General features: G+C 42.4%; 1 protein-coding gene across 3 annotated transcripts in view; it reads left to right on the top strand.

Annotated features, from left to right (window-relative positions):
- The window catches only part of POPDC1 (popeye domain cAMP effector 1), a 51,663-nt gene that overhangs the window by 13,375 nt on the left and 14,038 nt on the right, over window positions 1–24,250 (top strand). Inside the window, exons 1-4 of one of the 3 annotated variants that reach the window (XM_074151125.1) lie at window positions 7,261–7,493; window positions 12,996–13,229; window positions 15,396–15,520; window positions 23,705–23,892. In XM_074151125.1, the coding sequence (XP_074007226.1) occupies window positions 13,007–13,229; window positions 15,396–15,520; window positions 23,705–23,892 (536 nt within the window). In that variant the 5' untranslated portion in view covers window positions 7,261–7,493; window positions 12,996–13,006. Of the gene's footprint in view, window positions 1–7,260; window positions 7,494–12,995; window positions 13,230–15,395; window positions 15,521–23,704; window positions 23,893–24,250 lie in introns of those variants that run through there. The other 2 variants (XM_074151123.1, XM_074151124.1) reach the window with 2 other exon arrangements.

Genomic DNA, 24,250 nt, shown 5'->3' with positions numbered 1-24,250 from the left:
TAATATGATCTCTTACGATATCTTATATACCCAGTCATGAGGGAGTTGGGGTTGTTCAGCCTGGAGAAGAGAATGCTCTGAGGAGACCTTGTTGCAGCCTTCCAGGACTTGAAGGGGACCTACAGGAGAGATGGGGACAGACTTTTTAGGGCCTGGTGTGATGGGACAAGGGGTAATGGCTTTATGTGTTGTAAATGGCTGATGAAAAAGATTATTTTGTGCAGTTGCCTGTGATAACAGAGGTGGGACTGAGGCCGGCCATCCTGGTCCTAAGTTCTCAAGAATTAATTGCCCTGCAACAAACCAGCAAATGTGATAGTGATCAGAGTAAACTCAATAATGGAGAGAATGAGGCAAACTATATATGCAGATATGACCTCCACTAGGATAAAGCTGGGAAAGCTGAATACATGCTTGGCTGATATTCTATAGATTAGCCACACCACAAAAAAAGGCATATGCTTGCAGTAATTAAATAATAAGTTGATGCTACATTTCCAGCAAAAAAGTGTTCTACAGTTTTTGATTACTGTAAATGATAAATAGAAGACGTATTTGGGCTCCTGAAAAATTGAACTACAGTGTTGGACCGCTCATATAAACAGGTCTTGCAAACCATGTGTTAAAAATTAAAGAAATCCATAACTAGATAGAAGAAAACTATTTAAATAGAAGAGGAAAAAATTAATATGTTTGCTAAATACAGATATTAACAGATTAAATATTTTTCTTACTATTCCTGTAATACTTGCATGTATATTCTTCTGCCCTGAAGTGTTACTGTATAATAGATATTTTTTACAGTACAACAAAATAAATACCTTATTAAGCTGATTTGTTAATCCCTCTTGAAAATGATTACATTAATATGCATAAAAATATAATAGGTTCAGGGCTCCCAAGGGAAAGCACCCTTTTGTTTTTCTGTCTAATTCACGTTAATTTTCCTTTCTTGTAGATTTTTGTGTGTTTGCAGTTTCGGCTGACTCTAATTCTACTTCTGTGTGAATCAAAAGAGTTAATTGAACGCAGGGTGTAAATCAAGCCACCTCATTCCCATGAATCAAACCATGTAGGTGGAGCTTCATCGGCAGGAGTGTGTAGGAGAAAGGCAGCGCGAGCACATCACATGCGAGCCCCGGGATTCGGGGTCACGTCCCAACCCACAGCTGGCAAAGCCCTTCTAGAGGGTAGCTCGGCAGGTGGTTCTGCCAGCAGAGGGCTTGGACCCACATCATCATTCTGCAAGCCACAAATGTTGTTAAACGTTGTCATTGACCAGGAAAAAGATGGGAGGCTCCCAAAAGCTTGTGGGACCAGAAGGGTTTTATAGCAGTTGTTCTTCTGCTGTGGATTCCCAGGCAATTTTATTCAATCGTCAGTTCCACCACAGCTCCTAATTTAAGGGATCTGTGGTGTACTGTGGGGACAAGACTATTTCCCTACCACAGCGGGTTCTGAAGATAAATGATGATAAAAGATAGATGATTAGTAACACAGACACTGAAGTCATAGAAGTAAATAATTGCAATAAAGTAGTGGTAAATAACTATTTTAGCAGTGAATCTCATAGTTTTCATTGTACCCACTAGTAATCTTCCACTCAAACTTGTCTACAGCCTGGGGAATATAATAATTTTCTGGGAGTAAGGGATGGTAGAGGAGGCAGCTAATCCAGAAATTGGGTGCTTATTATCTCATTGACAGTTATGCTCAAAACAAGGAGTATTTCAAAGACTCTTATTTGGGACTGCTAATCTGATCAAGTGCATAAAATGCTCCTGCTTGATACTTGGGCTACATCAACCTGTTTCTGTGCATTTGGACCAAACTTGTTTTGTCCTCACTCTTGCTCCCTTCTCTCTGTGTCTTTTGGCAAAGAAAAAATTGAATTTAAAAGAGCTACCTCATGCCCATTCACAGTTCTTCTGAGCTAATCTATTTACCTTTTCTTCCCCCTCATGGTGTGGAGTATTTTCACTCTCAAATCCTGCATGCTTTCTCTGATGCTTGTTTAAATAATCCCATAGACTCATCTTCTGTTTCCCCCACTTCCTCTTTGTCCTCCTTCCTCAGTTTTTAAGTTAGATTTTTTTTTTAATTTATTTTTTTTAATTCTTTCTGTCCTTCTGTTTATGTTAAACACTTCTTATTTAGTTCCTTTTTTGTCTTGAAATAAAATTCTAAAATTCACTAATTAAAAAAAATCTTAGAAAATAGTAGTTTTTAATGAGGCTAATATACAAAGGCCTGGAGACTCAAGCCTAGCCTTCACTTCTCAAAAACAGCCAGTCGTGAATATTAAAATGCACAGCTAAAAGGGGCTAATAATGCGACAAAACATTAATTCCCACTGTGTCAACAACCAAAAGCACGCGTCCATTTATATTCTGACAATATTTGCAATTCCTTTGGTTTATACAGACAGGCTCACAGGCTCCCATAAATTCACAAAGATCTCTGCAGAGAGAACACTGTGAGCTGCGGCTGAGATGGATTTACTTCAGGATTAGCACAGACATCTTTGCGTGATGATTTTAAAGTTTCTTTGTGCATGGAAGTTGTCCAAGAAGGGAACAGAGAAATCCCAGCCTGTTCAGCCAGTGCTGCCAAATCTGCTGTAGCGGGGACCCCTAAGAAACGGGCTGTCACCCGGAGAGGGACAGATACAATGCAAAAGCCCTGTTTTATTACTTGCCTTCCAATTATGTACAAAGTAAGAGCTGCCTCACACTAACCAAGAGCAACACGTCTATAGCAGCTTGAGTCCTGGACAAGCGATGTGCTCAAACCCCCTCCCCATTACTCCTCTCTTTCCAGAAACAAGCAGACCCGTTGGGGACAGGCTCCCCATTATTCCCTGCCATTGTTAGCCAGTTGCCCCGTTAGGGGACTGGCAAGAGCACAGTGACCCCAGCCTTAGGAAATCCAAACAGTTTCATAGCAGCTCTCCTTTTTTTGGGGGGAACCAGGTGATTTAGGTAGAGCAGGACCTTCCAGCGATGGTCCCACTTGCGAGCAGCTCGTAGGCTTGCATATATTCATAGAAATCCTTCACTGAGCAATTTCAAATAATGAACATACAAATTACATTGTCAGCAGGAGACTACTCACGCATAATTGGGGAACAGGGATAATTGCGAAGTCTGATTGAATAAATTGTTTACTGTGCACAGTGTAGATAACTTTAATAGCAAACAATTTTACTCTGCCCTTACACCTCAGGATTGCGTTCCCTTTGCATAAACATCTACACCAACCAGTGCATCTGTCAAAAGTTGGATACTTTGACAGATCATTTTAGAAGAAAGTTGGCTCCTGCCTCTGAGTTTGCAACAACCAATTACAATACTATCAGTCAGACACTTGGAAGCCCCGGGATACCATGTTTTATATCTCTGATTCAAAAGAGGTTCATAAATAGATAACCCTTCTTGTATAAACAGGAGACACCCTCCCTGCAGAAGTGGAATGGGAAAAATTGCCAGATTATATTGTGATACATCAGAAAGTGGCCATCAGAGGGTCTAAGGTAAAAATGCACAGAATGCATGTATTCCTCTTAAATAAACCTCCAGAATACTGAAGAGCTGAGAGTATTTATCATTCACAATCTCTTCCATACAAACTTCCTTCTCATAAAACATAATTCTCGGGGATGCTTTCAGGCAAAACCCAAATAAATAGTTTTTTTCCTGTGGAAAATATGTGTAATTTTTCAGTTATATGGTGCATATTTTCAGCATCTGGGATGGGATTTGTCTCACTGAAACGTGGCACTTCTGAACTATGCCAGCATATTTCATCCCACTCCAGACAGCTGTCAAACACACAGAGGATTAATTACTTTCTAAAAGAGCCCCCTTGCATTGTCTATAGAGGGACTTTAAAAGATTAATTTAAAGTAGGCATATTTAGCCTGTAGATGCTGAGTATGCTTCCTGAAACTATAAATGGAAACATTTCATAGATCTTGCCATTGTCTGAAAATAGCCCCGTCAGCCTGGCACATCTGGGATCCCGAATACAAAGCATTTGTTCCCTTCAGTGAAAATTTTGCCTAAAAAAGGCTGCGGAATCAGGCTCTCGTGTGGAAGAGGCAGAGCGCTTGCAATTTTCCAAAAAGTTACTTTATAGTGTGCTTAATAAAGTCTTTCGCTGCCCGGCTAGGCTGAACGGAGAAGCAGGAGAGGGAAGCTGTGGTCTCAGCCGTGCTTCCAAACTCCTGCCTGACCTCCCCTGAGCGACACCTCCCCGCACCGTCCCCGTGCCTCATTTCCCCGGTCGTACAGAACAGCCAGGCACCAAGAGGATAGGGTACGCCGTCGAAGACCACAAAGCAGGTCGATGGAGATAAGGACCGAGACTGAGCCGTTTGCAACATCCATGTGACATTTTTTTCTACTGTGGACCATTTCTGTGGAGAATAACTAAATAATTGGGGAAAGTACTTAAGCTATCAAGACTTTAATAGCAACAGAGAGAAACACGACAGAGAGAAAGCTTGCATCAATGAACGGCCGTAATACCATTAGACCTGTCTCTGCTAACAAAACGCATCAATTCCACGCAAATCTCTAGAAATTGATCAGGTTATTTGAACCCAACGCCTCATCAATGTAGATGCAAACAGGTTTTATTTCTTGCCTCTGAAAGATTAATTTATATTAGCAGACTTCAATGAACTTGTACTTTATTGACACAGATAGAAGGTTAAACCAACTCTGTAAGTCTTTACAGTGGTTTAACAGTAGGACATAAAACTGATTTAATTAAACCAGCCCATTCTCTTACAGCACATGAGGACTTGGTTTAAGAGAATAAACTCTACTTAATACCTTCTACTTAGAGAATGCTTATGTTATCTATATAACTATAGACAGTTATCTATATTATCACATACTATCTATACAACTAAAAGCTATGTAAAATTACAGCCATTAATATCTGCATAAGACTATGTGCTACTCTCTATATAAAATTGATGCCAGTCATTCTATTAGAGAAAGGAAGGTTGTTCTTCTATATACAGGTGCACACTGCAGCACAAGACTAGAGCCCATCAGAGTCATGTCTATGCTCTTCATCTGCTTATGGTTCTCCTGAAGGGCCAAGAAATAGGGGCAGCTCTCAGATCCTCCCTCATTTCTCTCTTTCTGCTGGCAGCTGGACTAGATACCTCCATCTACGTTATCCACACAGCCTTGGTTCTTACTGCTCTGCTGCACAGAGCAAATGATATTTTATCATGAATATACTGAAATATAAAGATCCCAAGAGACTAGCTCCAAACAGGATAAAGGTCTACACCTTCACACAGCTGCATATATTAGTTCATTGCCAACTAACTAGGATTTTCTGCACTGGGTTAAGCAGATATTGTTTATCACCTAGGCTCCCAACAAAAACAGAGAAGACCTGGAGGGTAATGAGAGAAGTACAAAGACTCTATAAAAGACACAACTAGTACAGCAAACTGTGCTTCTCCAATGCATAACATTCTGTAACGTGCTAGGATATGCGTACATGTCAGTCTAGATTTGTATAGGAGCCCCCTGACAAGCTGCTTTGTGCTGCTTTTGGAAGCTACTTGGCTTTGCTCCAGCAAGCATAGCTAAATATTATCAATCTCAATCACATGTTAGATGCTATCTCTCATGACCATTCCCATGGCCATGCTCTCCTGACTCGCTCTTCCTACACTTTTTCTAGCTCACTTACTCTGCATATCTCAGGAAAGAGCAAATATATCCACAAGAATGGCTGGCCAGTCAGAGGGAACACAGTCCCAAATCAAGTCCTTCGTAATAAATTCATAATACCTTTTGGAAAATCAGGTCTTATACCAGGCAGCAGGATGCATAAAAACCCTACTCACGTGGCACACGCCACTGGAAAGATCCAGATCTCCTGTCCAAGATGTAAAGCCAAGAACAACCATAACAAAGCCGCAGCCTCCTGGGATATATGTTGATGTGTAAGTGTATAAACAATTACTTCAAAAATGATTCAGGATTCTGTCGTCTTCTTTCAAAAATATTTAAGTATAATGCTGACCATATGCTCTCAGCTGCTGAAAAAAAAACCCAACCCCTCACTTTGTAGCTAGCTCATCAGAATGCATTGAAAGAGACTTTCTGCCTTTGCAGTCCTCATTTATCACTGACAGTCAGGTTTCGGGTTGGGCTGGGATGCCCATAGGCTGTATCTGCAATGCCTTTCATTGTTGGATGCTACACATCAACATCCTGGAGATGAAGGCAGGCTCGGTGGCTACTTTGCCTGTCCTGCAAGACTGGCAGTGCAGGAGAGGGCTGCAGAGCTGAGCAACCTGCTGACACGCAGGGACACGAGTGGCCCGCTTTGGAAGCACATCATTTCTGGGAGCTGTCAAGCTGCCACACTGAGCAAACTCAGTGACATTTCGTAAACGTTATGCTCGTGACAGAGCAACCACAGCAGGTGCCAAGAAGAGCAGTTTTATAAAGGCTATTGAGGCTCCTTGACTCACCATATAGGGGAAATACTGCTTGCTACTCGTTTAGGGAAGAATTCAGCTCTTCTAATTTTAACCACCCAAAAGCGAGGCGCATTGCCTGAGCTCTGGGCTCACTCTGCAGTGAATGGAGGCATCTCTGTGCGGAGATTCACCCCACGTGTTTTAGATGGAAGAGACCTTTAAGATCATCAAATCCAGCTGGTAACACGGCACTACCAAGTTACTACTAAACCATGTCCCTCAGCACCACGTCTACCCATCTTTTAAATCCCCCCAGGGATGGCGACTCAACCACTTCCCTGAGCAGCCTGTTCCAATGCTTGATAACCCTTTTGGTGAAGAAATTTTTCCTAATATCCAGCCAAAACCTCTCCTGGAGCGATTTGTGGCCGTCTCCTCTTGTCCTATTGCCTGTTACTTGGGAGAAGAGACCAGCTCCCACCCCACTACATCCTCCTTTCAGGTACTTGTAGAGAGCGAGAAGGTCTCCCCTCAGCCTCCTTTTCTCCAGGCTGAACCACCCCAGCTCCCTCAGCCGCTCCCCTGAAGACTTGTTCTCCAGACCCCTGAGATGCCCGAGCTGGGCACTGCCCAGTACTCACTGGGAGGGAATACTGGGAGGCGACGCCTATAGTCAAACGGGGAGAACTGGGCAGGCTCCCGAACCGCGGGACCCCCGCACCCCTCAGACCCGCACCGCTCCCCGCACCGCCCCCTGGCGGCCACGCCGCGCCTCGCCCCGCACGGCCCGCAGCCCCCCGGGGCGGGCGGGAGGCGCCTGCGCGCTGCGGCCGCTGGGTGCCGGCCCCGGAGCTGGCGCCGCCCGCAGCCTCCCGCCGCCTTCTGCCTATTTTAGTCACGGCGGCGGGGGGGGGGAGACGGGACGCGGTGCCGGCAGCGGCGAGGAGCGGTAGCCCCAGCCCGTCCCCGTCCCGTCGGGCCGCGGTGGCGTCTCCCCGGGCGGCCGGGAAACTTTTCGGCGGGCGCGGGGCAGGTAAGGGGCGCTCCGGGGACGGGAACGGAGCTGCGGCGGGGAGGATGGCGGCTGTGAGCGGCCGGAGGGGCTTTTACCTGGGGGGCGGCGGCGGCGGGGGGGTGTCCCCGGCTGGCTGCGGGCGGCAGCGTGCTCCGGCCCCTCTGCCCCCGGGGTCAGGGGTGGGCGCCGGGTTCCGTGCGGGACCTGCCGCGCCGCCGGGGAGGTGGGGGGGGAACCCACCCCCTGCCCCGGTCTGTGCGGTTCCCCTTTCGGGCACGGTGGGGCTCGCCAGGTCTGGCTGCCGGGAGCGGTGCTGCCCGCCCCGACGGGCGCCCCGGAGACGGGGGCTCCGCTGGTGTCCTTCCCGCGGGCGGGCACCGCCTCGAGAAGGGCTTTTCGCGGGGGAAAGGGGCGGGTTGCTTGATTTTTATTTATTTAATTTTTAATTATGTCTTTTTTTTGGTTTGTTTTTTTTTTAATAAACGGTGGTTTTGGTGCCTGCACGCCGTGGGCTACGGTGAGGCCTCGGGGGCGCGGGCGGAACGCGGGGCTGGGGGTGAGCGACAGCTGCAGCCGCGTCCCTCAGCGCGGGCTTTCCGCGCATCTGCGCGCGAGGGAATCAAAGCGGGGGGCGAGCTCAAGTGCGGTTAACAAACTTCCATTGCCATAGGACAGCTGAGCGTACGTACGGGTATTTCTCATGGTATGGGGGTTTTTTTGTTAACTGAGTAGAATGAAAATATTCTTAATTTTTTTTTTTTTCTAGAATAAAGCTTAGAGGGAGACTAACAAATTTCGGTAGTTTATGACACGTTCAATGGAAATGAACTTGCCCCGAGGAGCATATTGAAATACATCTTTTCTTACACGGCTTTCCCATTCGCTCCCGCTTCCTTATAAAAAGGGAATTGGTAATTTAAACTGTAATTAAGTTAAATTATGCTAGCGCTAATAGTTTGTCTTCGGCACACAAAAGCGAAGGAATTGATTGTCTAAATTCTCTGTGCAGCTTTTGTGCTACGAGACCGTAGAAAAGTAGTTTAAGTTATAAAGATATGATTTTTTATTAAAAAAAAAAAGCTTGCTGTTGGGTTTTTTTCAGTTCTTTTTCTTTAGATTTGCTAAATCCATTACAAAAATGATGGACTGTAAGGTTGCGATGACTGTAAAGTTATACAAACATATTCAAGCAAAGCTTTAAGAAGCTCACTTGAATAATGTTGAACAGCAAAGCTGTAGGATGTGAATAATCTCAATAAAGTGGATGGGACACTGTGCACTGTCCCATTTCAGCTTGGCTGACCCCTTCTCCTACAAGAACCAACTGCTTTAAACTTTTCTGCTACCTCTGTCTTCTGTGAATGTTGTGTGGACATCGATAAAACCCTCATTTGTTTTAAAGGCATCTTTGCGCCTGAAGATTTAAGGGCTAAATACTTTTCAGAATGACTGTCAGAAGTTTGGCCTCTTGTATAAAGATGTCCCGAGCATAGAAAAATAGAGTAGGCTCAACTCATTTCCATTCTGAGAATTTGTATTTTCAGACCTAAAAACATCTTAACTCTCTATCAAATTCATGCACAGAAGAAATTTAAAAATTAATAGGTTTTGTTAACATTAAATCTAATAGAAATTAGTATAGTTAAAGTATCACTGAGTGGAGTTTTTTCACTATTTGTTTTTTTTTTTTTTTGGTTTGGACAGCAAATTGGCTTGAGTTTTCAATCAAAGTGTTTTCAAACTCTGTTTGGTAAATCTAAATGAAGGAAAAATTACAGCATATTAAAAATATTCTTTTAATTATTTGTCATATGTTCCATAAAGTGTAAATTTCAGTTGACTTTAATTCCCCAATTTTTCCAAAATTATTTGACCATGTTGGTTGCATTTTTAACTTCTGATATTAATACATGTCCTCATGTATTGGAGATTTAAGCATAAGACTTTGAAGTCTTATGCTCTATTAGTCCTTAGCGCACGTAATCCTAAACTGAAGTTTTAAAGGCCTGATTCTATATTTCCAAAATCAATTTTTGGCTCTTCGAGGTAGCGGAGGGTAGGAAATGACAGTTGCTTGCTCATCTGTTGAACAGGAGACTTTTTTGCTCATACTTTAACATTATTTGACATCCATAGACATGAGTGGAATTACTTTGAATATTTGTCTTTCTGGTGTTACCTGTGGACAAACACTTCAGGGTAGAGCCTGTAACTCTGCCTGCCTCCTCCTTTTGTTGGTTCTCCAACAGGCTCCCTAGTTGAAATTCATGGGCAGCTCTCCTTCAGAGCCGGTGTCGCAATCTGTCCTTGTGTCGTTTTGCAGATAGCATCAATCTATTTCTGCCAGCTTTAAAATACCATCTTGACAGAGAAATTCTGCAGCTTTCTGCTGTTTTCCAGTACGTTAGCTGTGCTGCGGTGTTTGTTTGTGAGTAGTAAGTTAAGTTCAAATGTATTCATATAAGGACTTTAAGGTATTAAAACAAACAAAAAAAAGGCTTTTAAAAAAAATCAACGTGGCTAGATTTAGGTTCCTAAGTAGGTGGTCCAGACGTTCAAAAGCATTAAACATCCTGTTGTTTCAGTTGTGGACACTTTATTGTCAAAGGCTTTAAATGACTTGGTCAACACTTGGTGGAGAAGCATCTCCCTGTTTATGGCTGGGTTGTGGCATCAGTACCTCTGGCTAACGAAGGGAGCGGTGTTTTAGAATATAATTGTAGAATTGTCTAGGTCAGAAGGGACCTTTGAGATCATTGAGTCCAACCGTTAACCTAACGCTGGTTTTGGCTGGATTGCGAGGAGAGTGAGATCATCATGTGCCATGTAGTTGGCCGGGCTCTTTGGGTTTCCAGTCTTCAAATGTGTGATGCTTTGCAGCCGAGTCTTAAAGAGTAAAGTAGCCTCTGTTCTCCCAATGATACAGTACCAAATTGTGCTAATTAAAAAAAAAAAAAAAGACATCTGGAAAGCTTTGTGGATTTGTAATCAGATGCAGGGATTTGTAATCAGATGCAGCTGAAGTTACTTCTTGCAGCCTATTTTGGTCTAGAGATGAGCTGATAGACTTGTGGCTGGTTCTGCATAGCTATATGAGCTTGGTTGTCCTGTCCTGTTACCACAGGATGGCACGTTAAGTGGTGCTTTCACTGGCAGATGACCAGGCAGTGGAAGACTGAAGGTACGTAGAAACTCAACCGATAACTTTTTGCAAGAGCTCTAGAGGTCCTGCTGCACCAGTGTGGGGACTGTATGTTGTTTGAAAACACCGGGAGCAGGATCACGAGCTGTGTGTAAGATGAGCACAAACACAGTTACCCAGAGTTAACAATTATCTGCTGTTTATGAGCGTGTTACAATGCCAGTCCTGCAGCCGTGTACGGGCTCAGGCTTTGGCTCTGCGTGCGAGCAGCTTTGTCAGGACAGTGACACTGCTCCCGAGGCTCCTGTCCCCAAATTCATGTGAAAGAGCTGAAGGAAAATAGAAGCGTGTTTGTATGAAACCTGGGCCGTGAATCTGTTCGGGCACCGTAATTACTGGTAACAATTCAGTGGGGTTTTGGCATAAATAGATTCCACGCATTTTAAGTAACCTTTGTGAATAACTGCTATAGGGATGAAAAGAGGAAAGTGAGCTTTTAAGAAGTCAGTGAATTATGTATTTGAGTAAGAATTAGATTTATTTTTCTCTTTGAAAGTCATTTCTATCCAGAGACTGTGTATGCTGTGTCCATGCTGGTGCCTGATCCTGCAGGGCGGCTGTGCGTGTTCTGTAGCGTGCCGTAGCTGTGACAGGCTGTGGGCATTGGAGGGGAACCATCAGAGGGTTGAGGTTTTCTTTCCGATTTCTTTATTCCCACTGCTTTAAAAAGGGGATGAAAAGACTGATTAATTTCAGAAATTGTACAGCTTGCTTATGGCTTGTACACAAGTTGATTGGGGAGGGAAAATGGGGGGGGGGGGGGGGGGAAAGTGTGTGTGAAACTGAAGCGACTCAAAATTACTTCACAGCACTTTCAAATAACAGAAATGCAGAGTGTATTCCAGCCTGCAGGAAATATTGAGTGTATTAACTGTGACTCGAAAATCTGCTGAGCAGATGAATTGCATGACAGTAAGCACACAGGCAGGGACGTGCACTGTCTCTACAGAACTTACTTGAATGCAAATCCCACCACGTTGCATGTTATGGAGCCTGTTTGCTCAGCGGTATGCGCATGTATTTCGTTAACAAGACTCAAGCCGAGCTCCATACCGTCTCTGCTGCTGTGACAGTGGGGAACCATACGTGCCTCACTGGAAGCAGAGTTCTCCCATGTTTCTGACAGCCCGTCTAGGAACAGTCGTGTTCCTCCAGATGGGAACAGCTCTGGGTTGAGAAGACCTTCTGGAGTGCTTGTAACGCTGACTGCAGTTCCTTAGAGAGACCAGCTTTTCAGATTTTAAAGGCAGTGTCTTGAAATCTTCTAATTTGTCTTTGTAGTTTGTTTATAATAGAAATTTTTTGCTTTGTATTGGGAAGATTTTTACCCACAGATATTTTTTTTCCTTTTAATTGGTGTGAAAGGAAAATATACTAGACTTATTATTACAACAAAACTCTTCTATGCATTTTTTAGCTCAGAAATCAGCTTTCTTCACTGTCTCATTTTCTCCAAGTCTTACAAGCTTGCTCATGCTATGTAGACCAAGTGATTTCTCTGAAAGACCGGCAACCTTGTCATAACTCAGCAGCTTGGGCATCTCCCTTTCTGATTTAGTAGCATCTGATCAACTAGAAGAAACGGTGATTTTTATTTACTGTTCTCGAAAGTGGTTTGGGGCTTTTTTGCCTACTCTGGTTAATGTGTGTGAGATCGTATGTGGCTTAGGAGACCTCCAGACAATCCTGAAAATACTGGCAAGAAAGCCAGAAGTTGAGGCTGTCTCTGGTTTTGACTTTGTATGGTTCGTTGGCTGTTTTGTTTTTTTAATCAACCAAATAGCACATGTTCCTCCTTTAAGACCTTGTATTCCTTGTTTAGAAGAACAGTTTTGTAAGGCATAAAGGAGACTTACACTACAGAAGCCTTTTTTTCTTTCAATTCTCACCTAGGTTGTTAAGTTCTCTTAAGTATTTACTTAAGTATTTACTAAGATCGTGGACCCATTCAATAAATGCCAGACCGAAATGTGATTATTATTTGTGTAGGACTAGGAAGAATTCCTAGGGTGTTAACTGAGCAATGACTGTCATAGTAACTAGTGTTCAAGCAGTGTTGTTTAGGTGCATATGTCCAAATTTTGAAATGTACCATTCTTCAAGCATAGTACTTCAGCGGAAAAGATAGTAAAGCATTACTGAAATATAGATCTAGCTTACCCTTTTAAAGCATTTGTAGATTTATATTTTTTTCCATGAATGCTAAGGGAAAATGTATCCTGGGAAGAGAGAAAGCAACCTGAAGTTTAAGTGTATTTCTAATATATTTCAGTCTAATGTGCAGTGACTTTTATTGTTTCCCCTCTCTCTCATTGCAGGGGTCTCCAAGATGAATACTACAGCAATGAGCCCACTCACTGTTACTCCACTAGGTTTTATTCCAGATGTAAAAAATGCCACCCTTGTGCCTTTCAATGAGACTGCATGTGAAAACTGGAAAGAGATTCATCATCTTGTTTTCCACGTGGCAAACATTTGCTTCGCAGTTGGACTGGTTATTCCGACTACTCTGAACCTTCATATGATCTTTCTGCGAGCCCTGCTGACAATAGGTAGGAGAATTATTCTGGAGAGACTTGCAACCTTCGCGTGACAGAACTAGCAGGTTGTGACCATTATGGAGCTTTCTCCTGGTCCTTTCAGCTTACAGTGAAATCCCAGCATGTATTCATGGTCACTGTACTCTGCTGAAGGTGCTTTTGGTGTAAGTGAGGGTCTGTTCTGACCCTGACAGACATTTTCTAGAAAGGTTATATGTCTCTAGGCTCCTAAAACTCCCCAGAAATACAACTTACATCTTCAAACGTGTTGACTAGAAAACTAGTGCACCCCATTTACTTCAGACACAACCAGCTGCTTCAAGTTCATTAAATTCCAAATCATAGTCAAGTCTATGGATGATTAAGACCTTAATTTTAGTTTTCAAGTTAGTACATTGACTGTATGTCTGCAATAGGTAAGGTTTTCCTTGAGAAACTTGATGTTGCCCCCCCTGTTCTTTAAATGTGCGTTCAAACACATAGCATTTGTGGACCACCAGTGTTATTTTAGTTGCCAATTTAGAAGCATGGGCTTTCAATATGGAGTGCAGTCTGCATTCTCCTGAAGTCAGTTGGATTTCCTCCACCACCGTAGACATCTTGTGATGCCAAAATTTGACTTCAGGGGAAAAACTAAGTTTCATGTGCTTGAGACTGAGCAAACATGGTCTGATGTGTAACACTCTTGCAGTCCCACAGCTATTTCAGAGCCCCTGTACTTTGTGTGGTACAAGGTCTTTGTGATCAAAGGAGAAATAGTGAGTTACTGCAGTGCAAAAAAAGGTAAACCTAGGTGTATCACAACACAGAGCATGCTAAAGTACTTTTACGTGAGAAAGCTTATTCGTATAATAGTGTGGGTCAATTTTATGCTAGAACTTCTGTGGTTGAAATTACAATGATCTTGCCTTTTATTTTTTATAGCTATTATAGGATTTCTTATTCAAACGGACTGCAAGACCTTGTGTCTGTGTCATTCTCATTTTAAAAGCAGTGGGAGCCCTGCACTTACTGAGCTGGCTGCTTTGGTCTGCAGGTCTTGTTGCAGTTTGAAGAGACATGGAATCAGTTTTGCAAGCCGAGATGGCAACTGGAAGCAAACTTATTCTGTGGCCAACAGAAGTAATGAAGCCTGGTTCCTAGGGGCTTGTCCCCATTGCTTTGGTGACCGTGCCCCACATCTGTGCTGCTCCACAATATCACTCCCCTTCAGTACTTCCAGGACTTGTGTCCTTCTGTCCCTTGTAGTCTAATTAATCAGCTGATCAAAAGTCATCACACTTTGATTTTTCTGATCCATATGTAACTGCTGCTTGGCCAGTCAGCAGCCCGGACAGAATAGGTAATACTGAGTTCATTAATTCAGCATCATCTTCAGGGAGAAAGGGGAAAGGGATGCTAATTTGGCTCCTTCTCCTTTTTGTCTTTGCGTGAAACTTAAGGGAAAAATCTGTGACCTCTACAGCCATCTCTATCAGATGGTAGGCTCACAGTTATCTGGGAGGGACTCACTGATCCGTAATCTATCATTTGATAAGTATTGTCTTTGTAGTCTAAAAATACTATCCCTAATAATATAGAATGAATAATGACAATTGCTTTAAAAGATAAGGCAAACTAAAGCAACTGAAAAAAAGAGGAAGCATTTGAAATTTTCACTTTGTCATAAAAGAGAATTCAGGTTCCTGCTGTGGCCTTGTCAAAATGGAGCAATGATGCTTCCTTCAAATTTTCAAAAATATCTGTGTATGATTTTAGGAGATGTTTTTTTTAGGCTATTCTTTGTCTATTTAATGCAATACTAGTAATAAAGTTTTGTGAGCTACTCAATTTTTTTTTTTATACTTAAGATACAATCTTCCCCTGTCCTGTTTCCTCTTCATTTTAGTAACAGACCATCGTGGACTGTTTATCCGAATTATTGTCACTCCGGTATTGCGGTCCCATGCAATAGGACTGCAGTCTGCTGTCAGCCTGCTCTCAGTGCCTGTGGGTAGCATTCTTGGGATTAGCTCTGCTACCAGTGCATGCATGGATCCATAGAGCCTAACTGTAGTAAAGCTTGTAGAATATATTGCTTTTCAGTGTAATTAAGCCCACTGGACACATTCTTGATGACTTTGTACAAATGTATTTATTGTTCAGTCAAATTTAACTTTCTTCTTTTAATTTTTACAGGATGTGCGTTGTTCATCATTTGGGCTACGCTCTACCGTTGTGCCTTGGACATACTGATCTGGAATTCTGTATTTTTGGTTGTCAACCTTTTACATTTCATATACCTAGTGTATAAGAGAAGACCGGTATGTATAACAGCTAAATTGAGTGAGCAGTCTAGTAAGATGCAAGAAAAGGAAATTTTGCCCATGTTTGCTGGACGAACCAATTAATTACACAACAGTTCTTGAATTACACAGGCGTTCTTTTGGATGAAGTCAATTAGGTACTTCAGGAGGATCCAGATCATAAGTACAATCTGATGCAATACATAATTATTTCCCCTAAACCCATATTCTTGAAAAATGATTTGACTTTAGAAGTTACTATTGACTTGTTTTGGCTGTTCTGTTTGGGTTTTGGTTTGGTTTTGGTGATAAGGAAGGGGTTACATAGTTTCTTTGCAGAGACAAGAAATGATAGTTTGAGGTTTGTGTGTGTTTCTTTTTTCTTTTTTTTTCCTGTCACTTTCCCCACCCTCCCACCCACAAGACTATCTGCACACAGACCTCCTGAAATAAAATCTTATCAAGATACTTAAAATTGAGCGTTCCAGGACAGTAATTTTTTTTCTAAATTAGGAGTTTGTGAGGAATTAAACATTCCTTCCTCACTTCTGAGTCTTGAAGATCCTCTGTGATGGGGAAGGAAGCTGATAAATTAGAAGTGCCCTAACAGACTGTTATTTCAACATAGAACCAAAGGCTGATGTCCATTTATAAATGACCTTCAGACTCTTTGCTTTGCTGACAAGTGCTTTAGCCCATGTGTTTTGTACTGGCACATTCCTTTTAAATGCAAATGAAAGGTGAGGTGCTATTGCCCTTCTTGAACATCTCTGGGACTCGGAGATAAGCAGCAAAATTGAATAAAGTGTGGGAAGAGCAGTATTAAGTGAGATGATACTTTTATCCTGTTTAGTGCATTCATTGAGTTTTGAGGGTCATGTCTGGGAATTTGGCAACTCCTTTTGATGCCTTCAAAAGGATGTGTTGGGATAACTTTCTTCAAATGTACTCTAAGAATATATTTGAAAAGTATATCAGAAAACAGTTTTCTTCACAGTGAGGGTGACAGAGCCTTGGAACAGGCTGCCCAGGGAGGTTGTGGAGTCCCCTTCTCTGGAGATTTTCAAGACCCGCCTGGATGCAGTCCTGAGTCACATGCTCTGACATGCTCTAGGCAATCCTGCTTTAGCAGGGGAGTTGGAGTAGATGATCTCTATGGTCCCTTCCAACTCTAAAAATTCAGTGAAATTCAGTGAAAACCAGGATTCTCTGCCCTGCTCTTGGCTAAACATATCCAATACAAAATCAATTTATTTTGTTAGTATTATTCATCCAGAAGTATATTCTGTTTCTGCAAAATTATTAGCAACCGAGCCTTCTGTTGGTACACGCACATCAAAACTTGATGATCTTTAATATAATAGTTGCTATTATGTGCCAATCAAATATTAATGAAGTGCTAAGTGTTCAAAACGTTAATATTACATTGTTGTTTTCAGAATCTAAGGCAGATAGATTTATAATGTGAAGATTACAGGAATATATATGGGGTTACCTTATCAGCAGAATAACTCTGCCTTTGCCCAAAAACCAGACACATTCTGGAGTTGTGTAACAACTGGTACAAAAGAAAAAAAAACCAAACCAACTAACTGAAAATAAGCTTTTCACCAAGTCGATGCAGCCTGTGCGAGAAAGCAGGTAGGAAATTAGCAACCTCCTCCTTTCTCGGCAAGGCAGCATAGTGCTTGGCCTCTGTCTTTCCTCAAGCATAGCTTAAAACTAGTTAGACTGATCTACTACTAGACACTTATAGATATGTAATAAATACTTCTAGTCATTTAAACTTGGCTCAGAGAATAATCTTCACCATTAAAGGGAAGTTCCTCTTTGGTTTGTATTGCTAATGCTGTTATTTTAGACTATTCAATCCATTTATGTGTCGTCATCAAGATACAGCAGCACGGTGAAACTGCCCCATATCTCTGCTATTCAGCCGTGGCCCTGCTGCCCAGGGCACCACACAAAATAACAGTTGTGATAGTGTGGAGCCAGTGAAACCAGATGCTGTGTTTGTGTCTCCAGTTAGATATCCCGTGCAGGTACTCTGGCCTTAATATAGAATGAGCTCAAGTTGCATTCTTTTCCTTCAATGAAGCCACCAAATTAGCATGTTCTGCTTCCCCTCCACCCACCTGCTGACTTAGCCTTTTAATATCATCTTGATATTGCCCTTTGTGAGGTGGGACAGGGATTGGCTAATGAAGTCAGAAGTGTTTGCAAAAGGCAAGAGCACCCAGCTGATATAAACTCATTTCCCTAGAAAACCAAGCCTTAAAACTTATCTATATTTTTTAAAAGTGAGTTGTGGCATGCGTCCTTAGAACATGGATAATGGTCCTTGGGTTCATACCCATACAGCCCTTTCTAAAAATCTAAATAAAATGTTATGGGAGAGTAAAGGAGCATCCTGGGAGAAGGACACACTGGTTTGTGCTTGAGTGGAAAAAAAAAAATTAAAAAATCACCTTACAGTGTGGAAATCAATACTGAATGAAGAAAGAAAAACATTTTCTTCTATGATTACAGTTGTATACTAAAAGCCATATTAAGTGAGATTTTTTTTGTGTGGTATAGTATAGACTTCATCCTATTGAAGTGCCAGCTATTTTCACTAAATCCCCTAGTGCATTTGTTAGCAAAATTGTCTGTAGGATTAGGATAAGCGATAGAAGTGGATGAAGTACTCTACAGGTGGGTTTACAAAGAAGGAATTAATTAAGCATGTGAAACTTGACTGATAAACTGTCAAGTTGCCAAAGTTGGTAGAAAATTGCCTCGAAGAGGGGAAGGACTGGAGAACCTGCCTTTAACTTCGCTCTCCATTTCTGTAGCCCTTTCCCACTGGCTGTGGGACCATGAGGTGCTCGGTACTCCCATAGACTGTGCACCAAACACACGTGCTGCAAAACCACAGCTGTTCTTACACAGAATAAACTAGAATTCTAGGCAGAGAACATTAGAGGAAGTGTAGGAAAATAGACTTTGGTGACCTGGACAGGCTGGAGAGGTGGGCCCAGTTGAACCTCATGAGGTTCAACAAAAGCAAGTGCAGGATTCTGCACCTGGGAAGAAACAATCCTCAGTATAAATACAGACTGGGGGATGAGGTATTAGAAAGCAGCCCTGAGGAAAGGGACTTGGGGGTGCTGATGGACGAGAAGCTGGACAGGAGCAGGCAATGTGCTCTCGCAGCCCAGAAGGCCAATCACATCCTGGGCTGCATCAAAAGAAGTGTTGCCAGCAGATCCAGAGAGGTGATTCTGCCACTTTACTCTGCTCTGGTGAGACCTCACCTGGAGTACTGTGTGCAGGTCTGGAGCCCTCAATATAGAAAGGACATGGACCTGATGGAGCGGGTCCAGAGGAGGGCCACCAAAATGATCAGGGGGCTGGAGCACCTCTCCTATGAGGACAGGCTGAGGGAGCTGGGGTTGTTCAGCCTGGAGAAAAGGAGGCTCCGGGGAGACCTCATAGCGGCCTTCCAGTACCTGAGGGGGGCCTACAGGAAGGCTGGGGAGGGTCTGTTTACAAAGGCCTGCAGCGACAGGACGAGGGGCAATGGTTTTAAGTTGGAGAAGGGGAGATTTAGATTGGGTATTAGGAAAAAGTTCTTTACCATGAGGGTGGTGGAACACTGGAACAGGTTGCCCAGGGAGGTGGTTGAGGCCCCTTCCCTTGAGATATTCAAGGTGAAGCTCAACGAGGCCCTGGGCAACCTGGTCTAGTTGGGGGTGTCCCTGCTGACTGCGGGGAAGTTGGACTAGATGACCTTTGGAGGTCCCTTCTGGCCTGGACCAATCTATGAATCTTCTAAAACACTGTGCAAGTTAAAGATTTCACCTTAAGTAGAGCTAAAGCAAGCTGTCAAAGGAAGAAGAATTTAAAGGAAATGAAAGAGGTGGGAGAAAGCCATACTGGTAAAGATTTCAGCCTGAAACCAACTGCAGAACAAACTCCAATAGGCAATCACAGCATATAAAAATCTAAATATTTCTAATGAAAACTCTGATTTGGACAGTGAGAGTACTTACAGTTGCCTTAATGAATGACAGATAATAAGTAGTTGAATTGAGCTGCATTTAAAATAAGTTTTATGACTATATATGCTAACTGTGTCTCCCACCGTGATCAAAATACAGTCTTCCACGAATTCCAAGAACACCAGAAGTTGCGTGGTTGAATTGTAAGTTTCATTTTTCTTGTCTGGCCATGTGAAACCTCTCTGGCATGTATGTCACAGACAGTCACTTAACCCTGACCTTTGTAGATGTGCACGTTCCTCTTTCAAAATACGTTTTTGTGGTGGTAAAGCTTACAGCGCTTAGTTAGATCAATGCCCCCAGCTCCATGCTCCAGATCTTGAGTGGAGCAAGGGAGCTTGCAGGAACAGTCTTCCATATGAAGACTCCTAGACATTCCTTCTGGTGAGACTGGAGTTACCACCAGAAGAGCTGCCCTAAACCAAATGTCAGTTCTGTTGACTGTAAAACGTATGACTACATCTTGACATTCTCTGTAATTTTGGATAGAGAACAAAGTAAAATCATGAAACTGCCATCACAGATGCCTTTACTGAATCTCTTTCTTTTTTTCCTTCGTCTTCTGCAATATTGAACTGCTTTCTAAAGACAGAAGTGTGCAGGAAATAGAAACAGTGAAACGTAGGAGGAATATCTAATGCTTCTAACTGGGAAGTGCTCTATATAGGCAGTGACTCTCTTCTTAGGTTGTCTCAGTCACATTTGTTACTTGTACTACATTGTTTGGGATGTGGGTGCTCTCAGAAATGAAAGGCCTCTGAGAGGAAGCCTGTAATAGTTCAATCTAACAATTAAGAGCATTTTCAAAGAGTACAAATAATTATTCATGCTCTTTCCTTCTGCAGCAGTAGCTTTACCTAATGAAATGGGAATTGGAATCATCTTGTCTCTCTCCATCCATCTCCAAGTTAAACACCTAATTCAACCTGAGTGTCCACCCACCCAGTATCTGTTTAAGATGTGGTAGTTACGTCCCTCTCCACTGGCTAGGAACAAGCCTACACAACCATTATAAACTACTAACCTGGCTTTATATAGTCTCCATTGCTGCGCTCCAGCAGTACGAGCTAAAAAAAAAAGTAAAATTCAAATTGCTTCATGCTGATCTGAACTGTCACATAGTGGAGAACTGGAGTCTGGCTTTCAGATTTGTATTCCTACTGCTGCAGCTGGGGTCTGGGCACCATGGGTGCTCAGCTGCTCTGAAAACTGGGCTCTAAATGCCTACTAAATTATGTGAATTTAAGCAATAGTTGGAATTATATGGAATCAGGGTCATATCCCAAACAATATATGAATCTCTTTGTTACAGATTATGATCAGCAAGCTGGGTATGTGATGCTGGGTAGTCACATGTGTCTTTTTAGCTGTCTTACACGTTCTGCTTATTGTGAACTTGAAAGCAGTTTTTAAGTTTTTTCCTTTAGAAAGCTAGAGAATAGAGAAAAATAAAAATTCTCAGGAACTAATTTTGAATGAATTTTTCTGTCTGCAACTATTGTATTGCCCATTTTAAAATCAATTTTGTTTAGCCATCCTCACAAATGACGTTTTTAAGGAAAGGAAGGAATGGAAGAATAATTACATTTAGTCATATTACAAAATGAATAATTGATAAGTTCAGTTGTTAAATATTTATTTTATTAAATGGAGCATGCAAAATACCAGTGAGTTTCTTTTCTGACCAGAAGATTATTTCTGTGGTTTTGACTCCTTGGAGCTTTACGGATTTGGCTTTTTTAGTCTGAGTGGAAGCTGAAGGAGTCTAGTCGGTGTCTCTACAGAGGTCTGACTTGGAGCTCTGGCAGCGTCCCAGGATATTTCAACCACTGCTGAACAAAACATTACACCTACCCGTATGGCTCGTTTGGAATACGACCCACAAGCATGACTGGAGGAGCAGTCAGCTGCGCTTGTGAAGGGTGAATAGTCTGTTATGAGGGAGACCATCTAAAATACATCTACAGTGTCCAACCTGATCAATCTCTAAGAAAGTGGTTATGCCTGCTTTCTCTTTTAAGTATTGTACATTAGAAGGAGATCATGAAACCTGAATTATATGCTAGTTAAGAGATTGCATTAGCAATCCTGTCCTCTGGTCTGTATGCATTGTTTTGAATTCATGAGTCTTGGGAGCTACTTGTATGTTCACTGAGAAAGGAACTTACCTCTTTGAGTTGCAGTGGTCGTGTATAGAAATAGGTGCAAATTAAATTGATATGGCTGTTAAAAATGAGGGAGTTCCTGGAGAACCAGTGGGCAAAACCAATTGTCATCAAACTTCATGGGTATATGCAACATATTTTGAAATCAAACAGTTTAGGGCAATCCCTGATACAATTTCTCTTGCCAGTTTAAATTTAATTTTTGTTTTGTCCATGTAGATGTCCTCTGAGGTGTTAAAGACTGTGGCATGAGGATAAAAACCTCAGTTTCATATAAATGTAGCCCCTGGTGGAAGATGTAATTAGTAATTGATTCAGTGTAAAACCAGCATAACAGGTGACATACTGGGCATATGTAAGTCCATGAGCCCTGGTGGCATGCACCCATGAGTGCTGAGGGAGCTGGCTGATGTCACTGTGAGGCCACTCTTGATAGTCTTTGAACAATTGTATTGACTGGGAGAAGTGCCTGAGGACTGGAGGAAAGCAGATGCCACTGTTTTCTTCAAAAAGGGCAAAAAGTAGAATCCATTGAACTGCAGGCTGGTCAGCCTCACCTCAGTCCCTGAGAATGTGATGGAACAACTAGTCCTGGAAACCATTTCCAAACACCTGAAGGACAAGAAGGTGATTGGGAGCAGTCAGTGTGGATTCACCAAGGGGAAGTCACGTTTAACCAACCTGATAATATCTTGAAAGTTTCTGCCTCAGCTCAATTTGTTCCACATTTAAATAACTTGAAATGTAATGAGGGAACCTTCTTAATTTTCCAAAAACTTTTCATTATGCTTGGTTTACTGTTTGACACAGATAATTCTACTGAAAACAGCTCAGGGAGGGTTTTTGATGTGGAATACATACATCTCTTGGGGACTAAAGACTGATATTTTCACTCTAAAGTGCTCTCCTGGGGAGGGAAGAGTGGCAGTTTGAAGCACTCATGGCCCTCGGAGAGCCCAGGGCCTCTCATGGTCATTCTGGATTTCCCACCTCCTCCTGCCACAAGGTGACCAGAAGTTTCTCAATTCCCACTGTTGGCTACTGTCAGCTGAAAAGTGACTCCTGGGCTCCTGTGCTGCTGCCTTCTCTCCTCCCCTGTTTTTAATATTGTAATACCAAAAAAAAAGAAAATCATGTTAACTTGGAATAGTCTCATTTGTTGAAGTAGTGATTCCTTTTCTTCTTTTTCTTCCTTTTTTTGGTTGCTTTTCCTTATTTTCTGTTCCATGTATGTTTTATCTTTTCACTATCTGATGCTTATTGTTCTGTTTTCCTCCCAGCAAAGATGCAGGCTCTGTTCAGGCTTCCTCTGCTTTTGGGGAGGCTGGGACACTGTCTCGTTCCTTGCTGCCTTCATTCAAGAAAGACTTCTAGGCTTGGGATTTCAGCCAACATCCTTTCCCTTGTTGCTACTGCCTGAGTTTGGGTGGGCTCCTAGATGTGAGATGTTCAGCTGGCAATGTTCGTTTTGGGGTTTTTTTTTTCCCCTCTGTCATGATCAGACATGGTTTCAATATGATGGGTTTGTTTTTCAGGACTCATAGTACTGCTTTTCTACTGCAAGTAAGCCAAGAAACTCAGGGATGAAAGGGGGTCCCAGGAGAGCCTAAGAGATGGCCAGAATGAGGTGTGCATGTGGTGTGAAAAATGCAGGCAACCTCATTTTTTCTCCTGTGTAGTTCTGGCCCAAGACCTATTTGTTGTTATATCAACTGACATCTCAAAAGACTCTTTGTGTCTGATTTAATATGTCACTTGGATGGAACAGCATCCTAAAGAACCAGTGTGCCAGCCTGACTAATCTTAGATAAGGTTTTGGTCACGCTATCATAGGCAATGTTTGTGGGTAGATGTCGCACATTTACCAGTTCTTTCCTTGCCTAAACATAACAAAGATGTTCCTCAAATGTAGCAACTAAACCATGTGCACAGCCTTACCCTTTTTTAACTAATGCCTCTGTGTTTATTTATGTCTTTTTGGTTTTGCATTCTAGATCAAGATAGAGAAGGAGCTTAGCAGCCTCTACAAGAGAATGTTTGAACCTCTCCATGTGCCTCCAGAGCTCTTCCAAAGACTCACTGGACAATTCTGCAACATTCAGACTTTAAAGACAGGTCAAGCCTATGCTGCAGAAGATAAAACATCAGTTGATGATAGGCTAAGCATCCTGCTGAAGGGGAAGTAGGTTCTGTGAAGCTTGGGGCAGCCTTATGCTTTGTTTGATGGTTGAAAAGATTAGGAAGTTGTTGGGGGGTTTCTTAGCTTTTTAAATGATACTGTTCATAGCACGTTATGGTCTATAGCCATAGACTATTTTGTGAAGCTGTTTTCAAATGACAGTGATGTCTCTTACTGTGGGAACGTATTACGTCTCCGCTTGTGTGTGCAGCTGCATGGATTTTAGTGACAATAATATTTGTATAATACCAAAGGCAGTGCCTTCCAGAACAAGCAAGAGATTTGCTTGAGTCTTAGATATCTAAGTCATCTTCTTAGTGCATTCTCAGGTTTTAAGGTTAAAAAATACTGTGCATGAGGG

This window comes from Numenius arquata, chromosome 7 (genome assembly GCF_964106895.1).
Source record: "Numenius arquata chromosome 7, bNumArq3.hap1.1, whole genome shotgun sequence".
In the NCBI taxonomy this organism is placed as follows: Eukaryota; Metazoa; Chordata; class Aves; order Charadriiformes; family Scolopacidae; genus Numenius; species Numenius arquata.
Note: the sequence above shows the minus strand (reverse complement) of the source record. Positions and strands in the feature narration are given on the sequence as shown.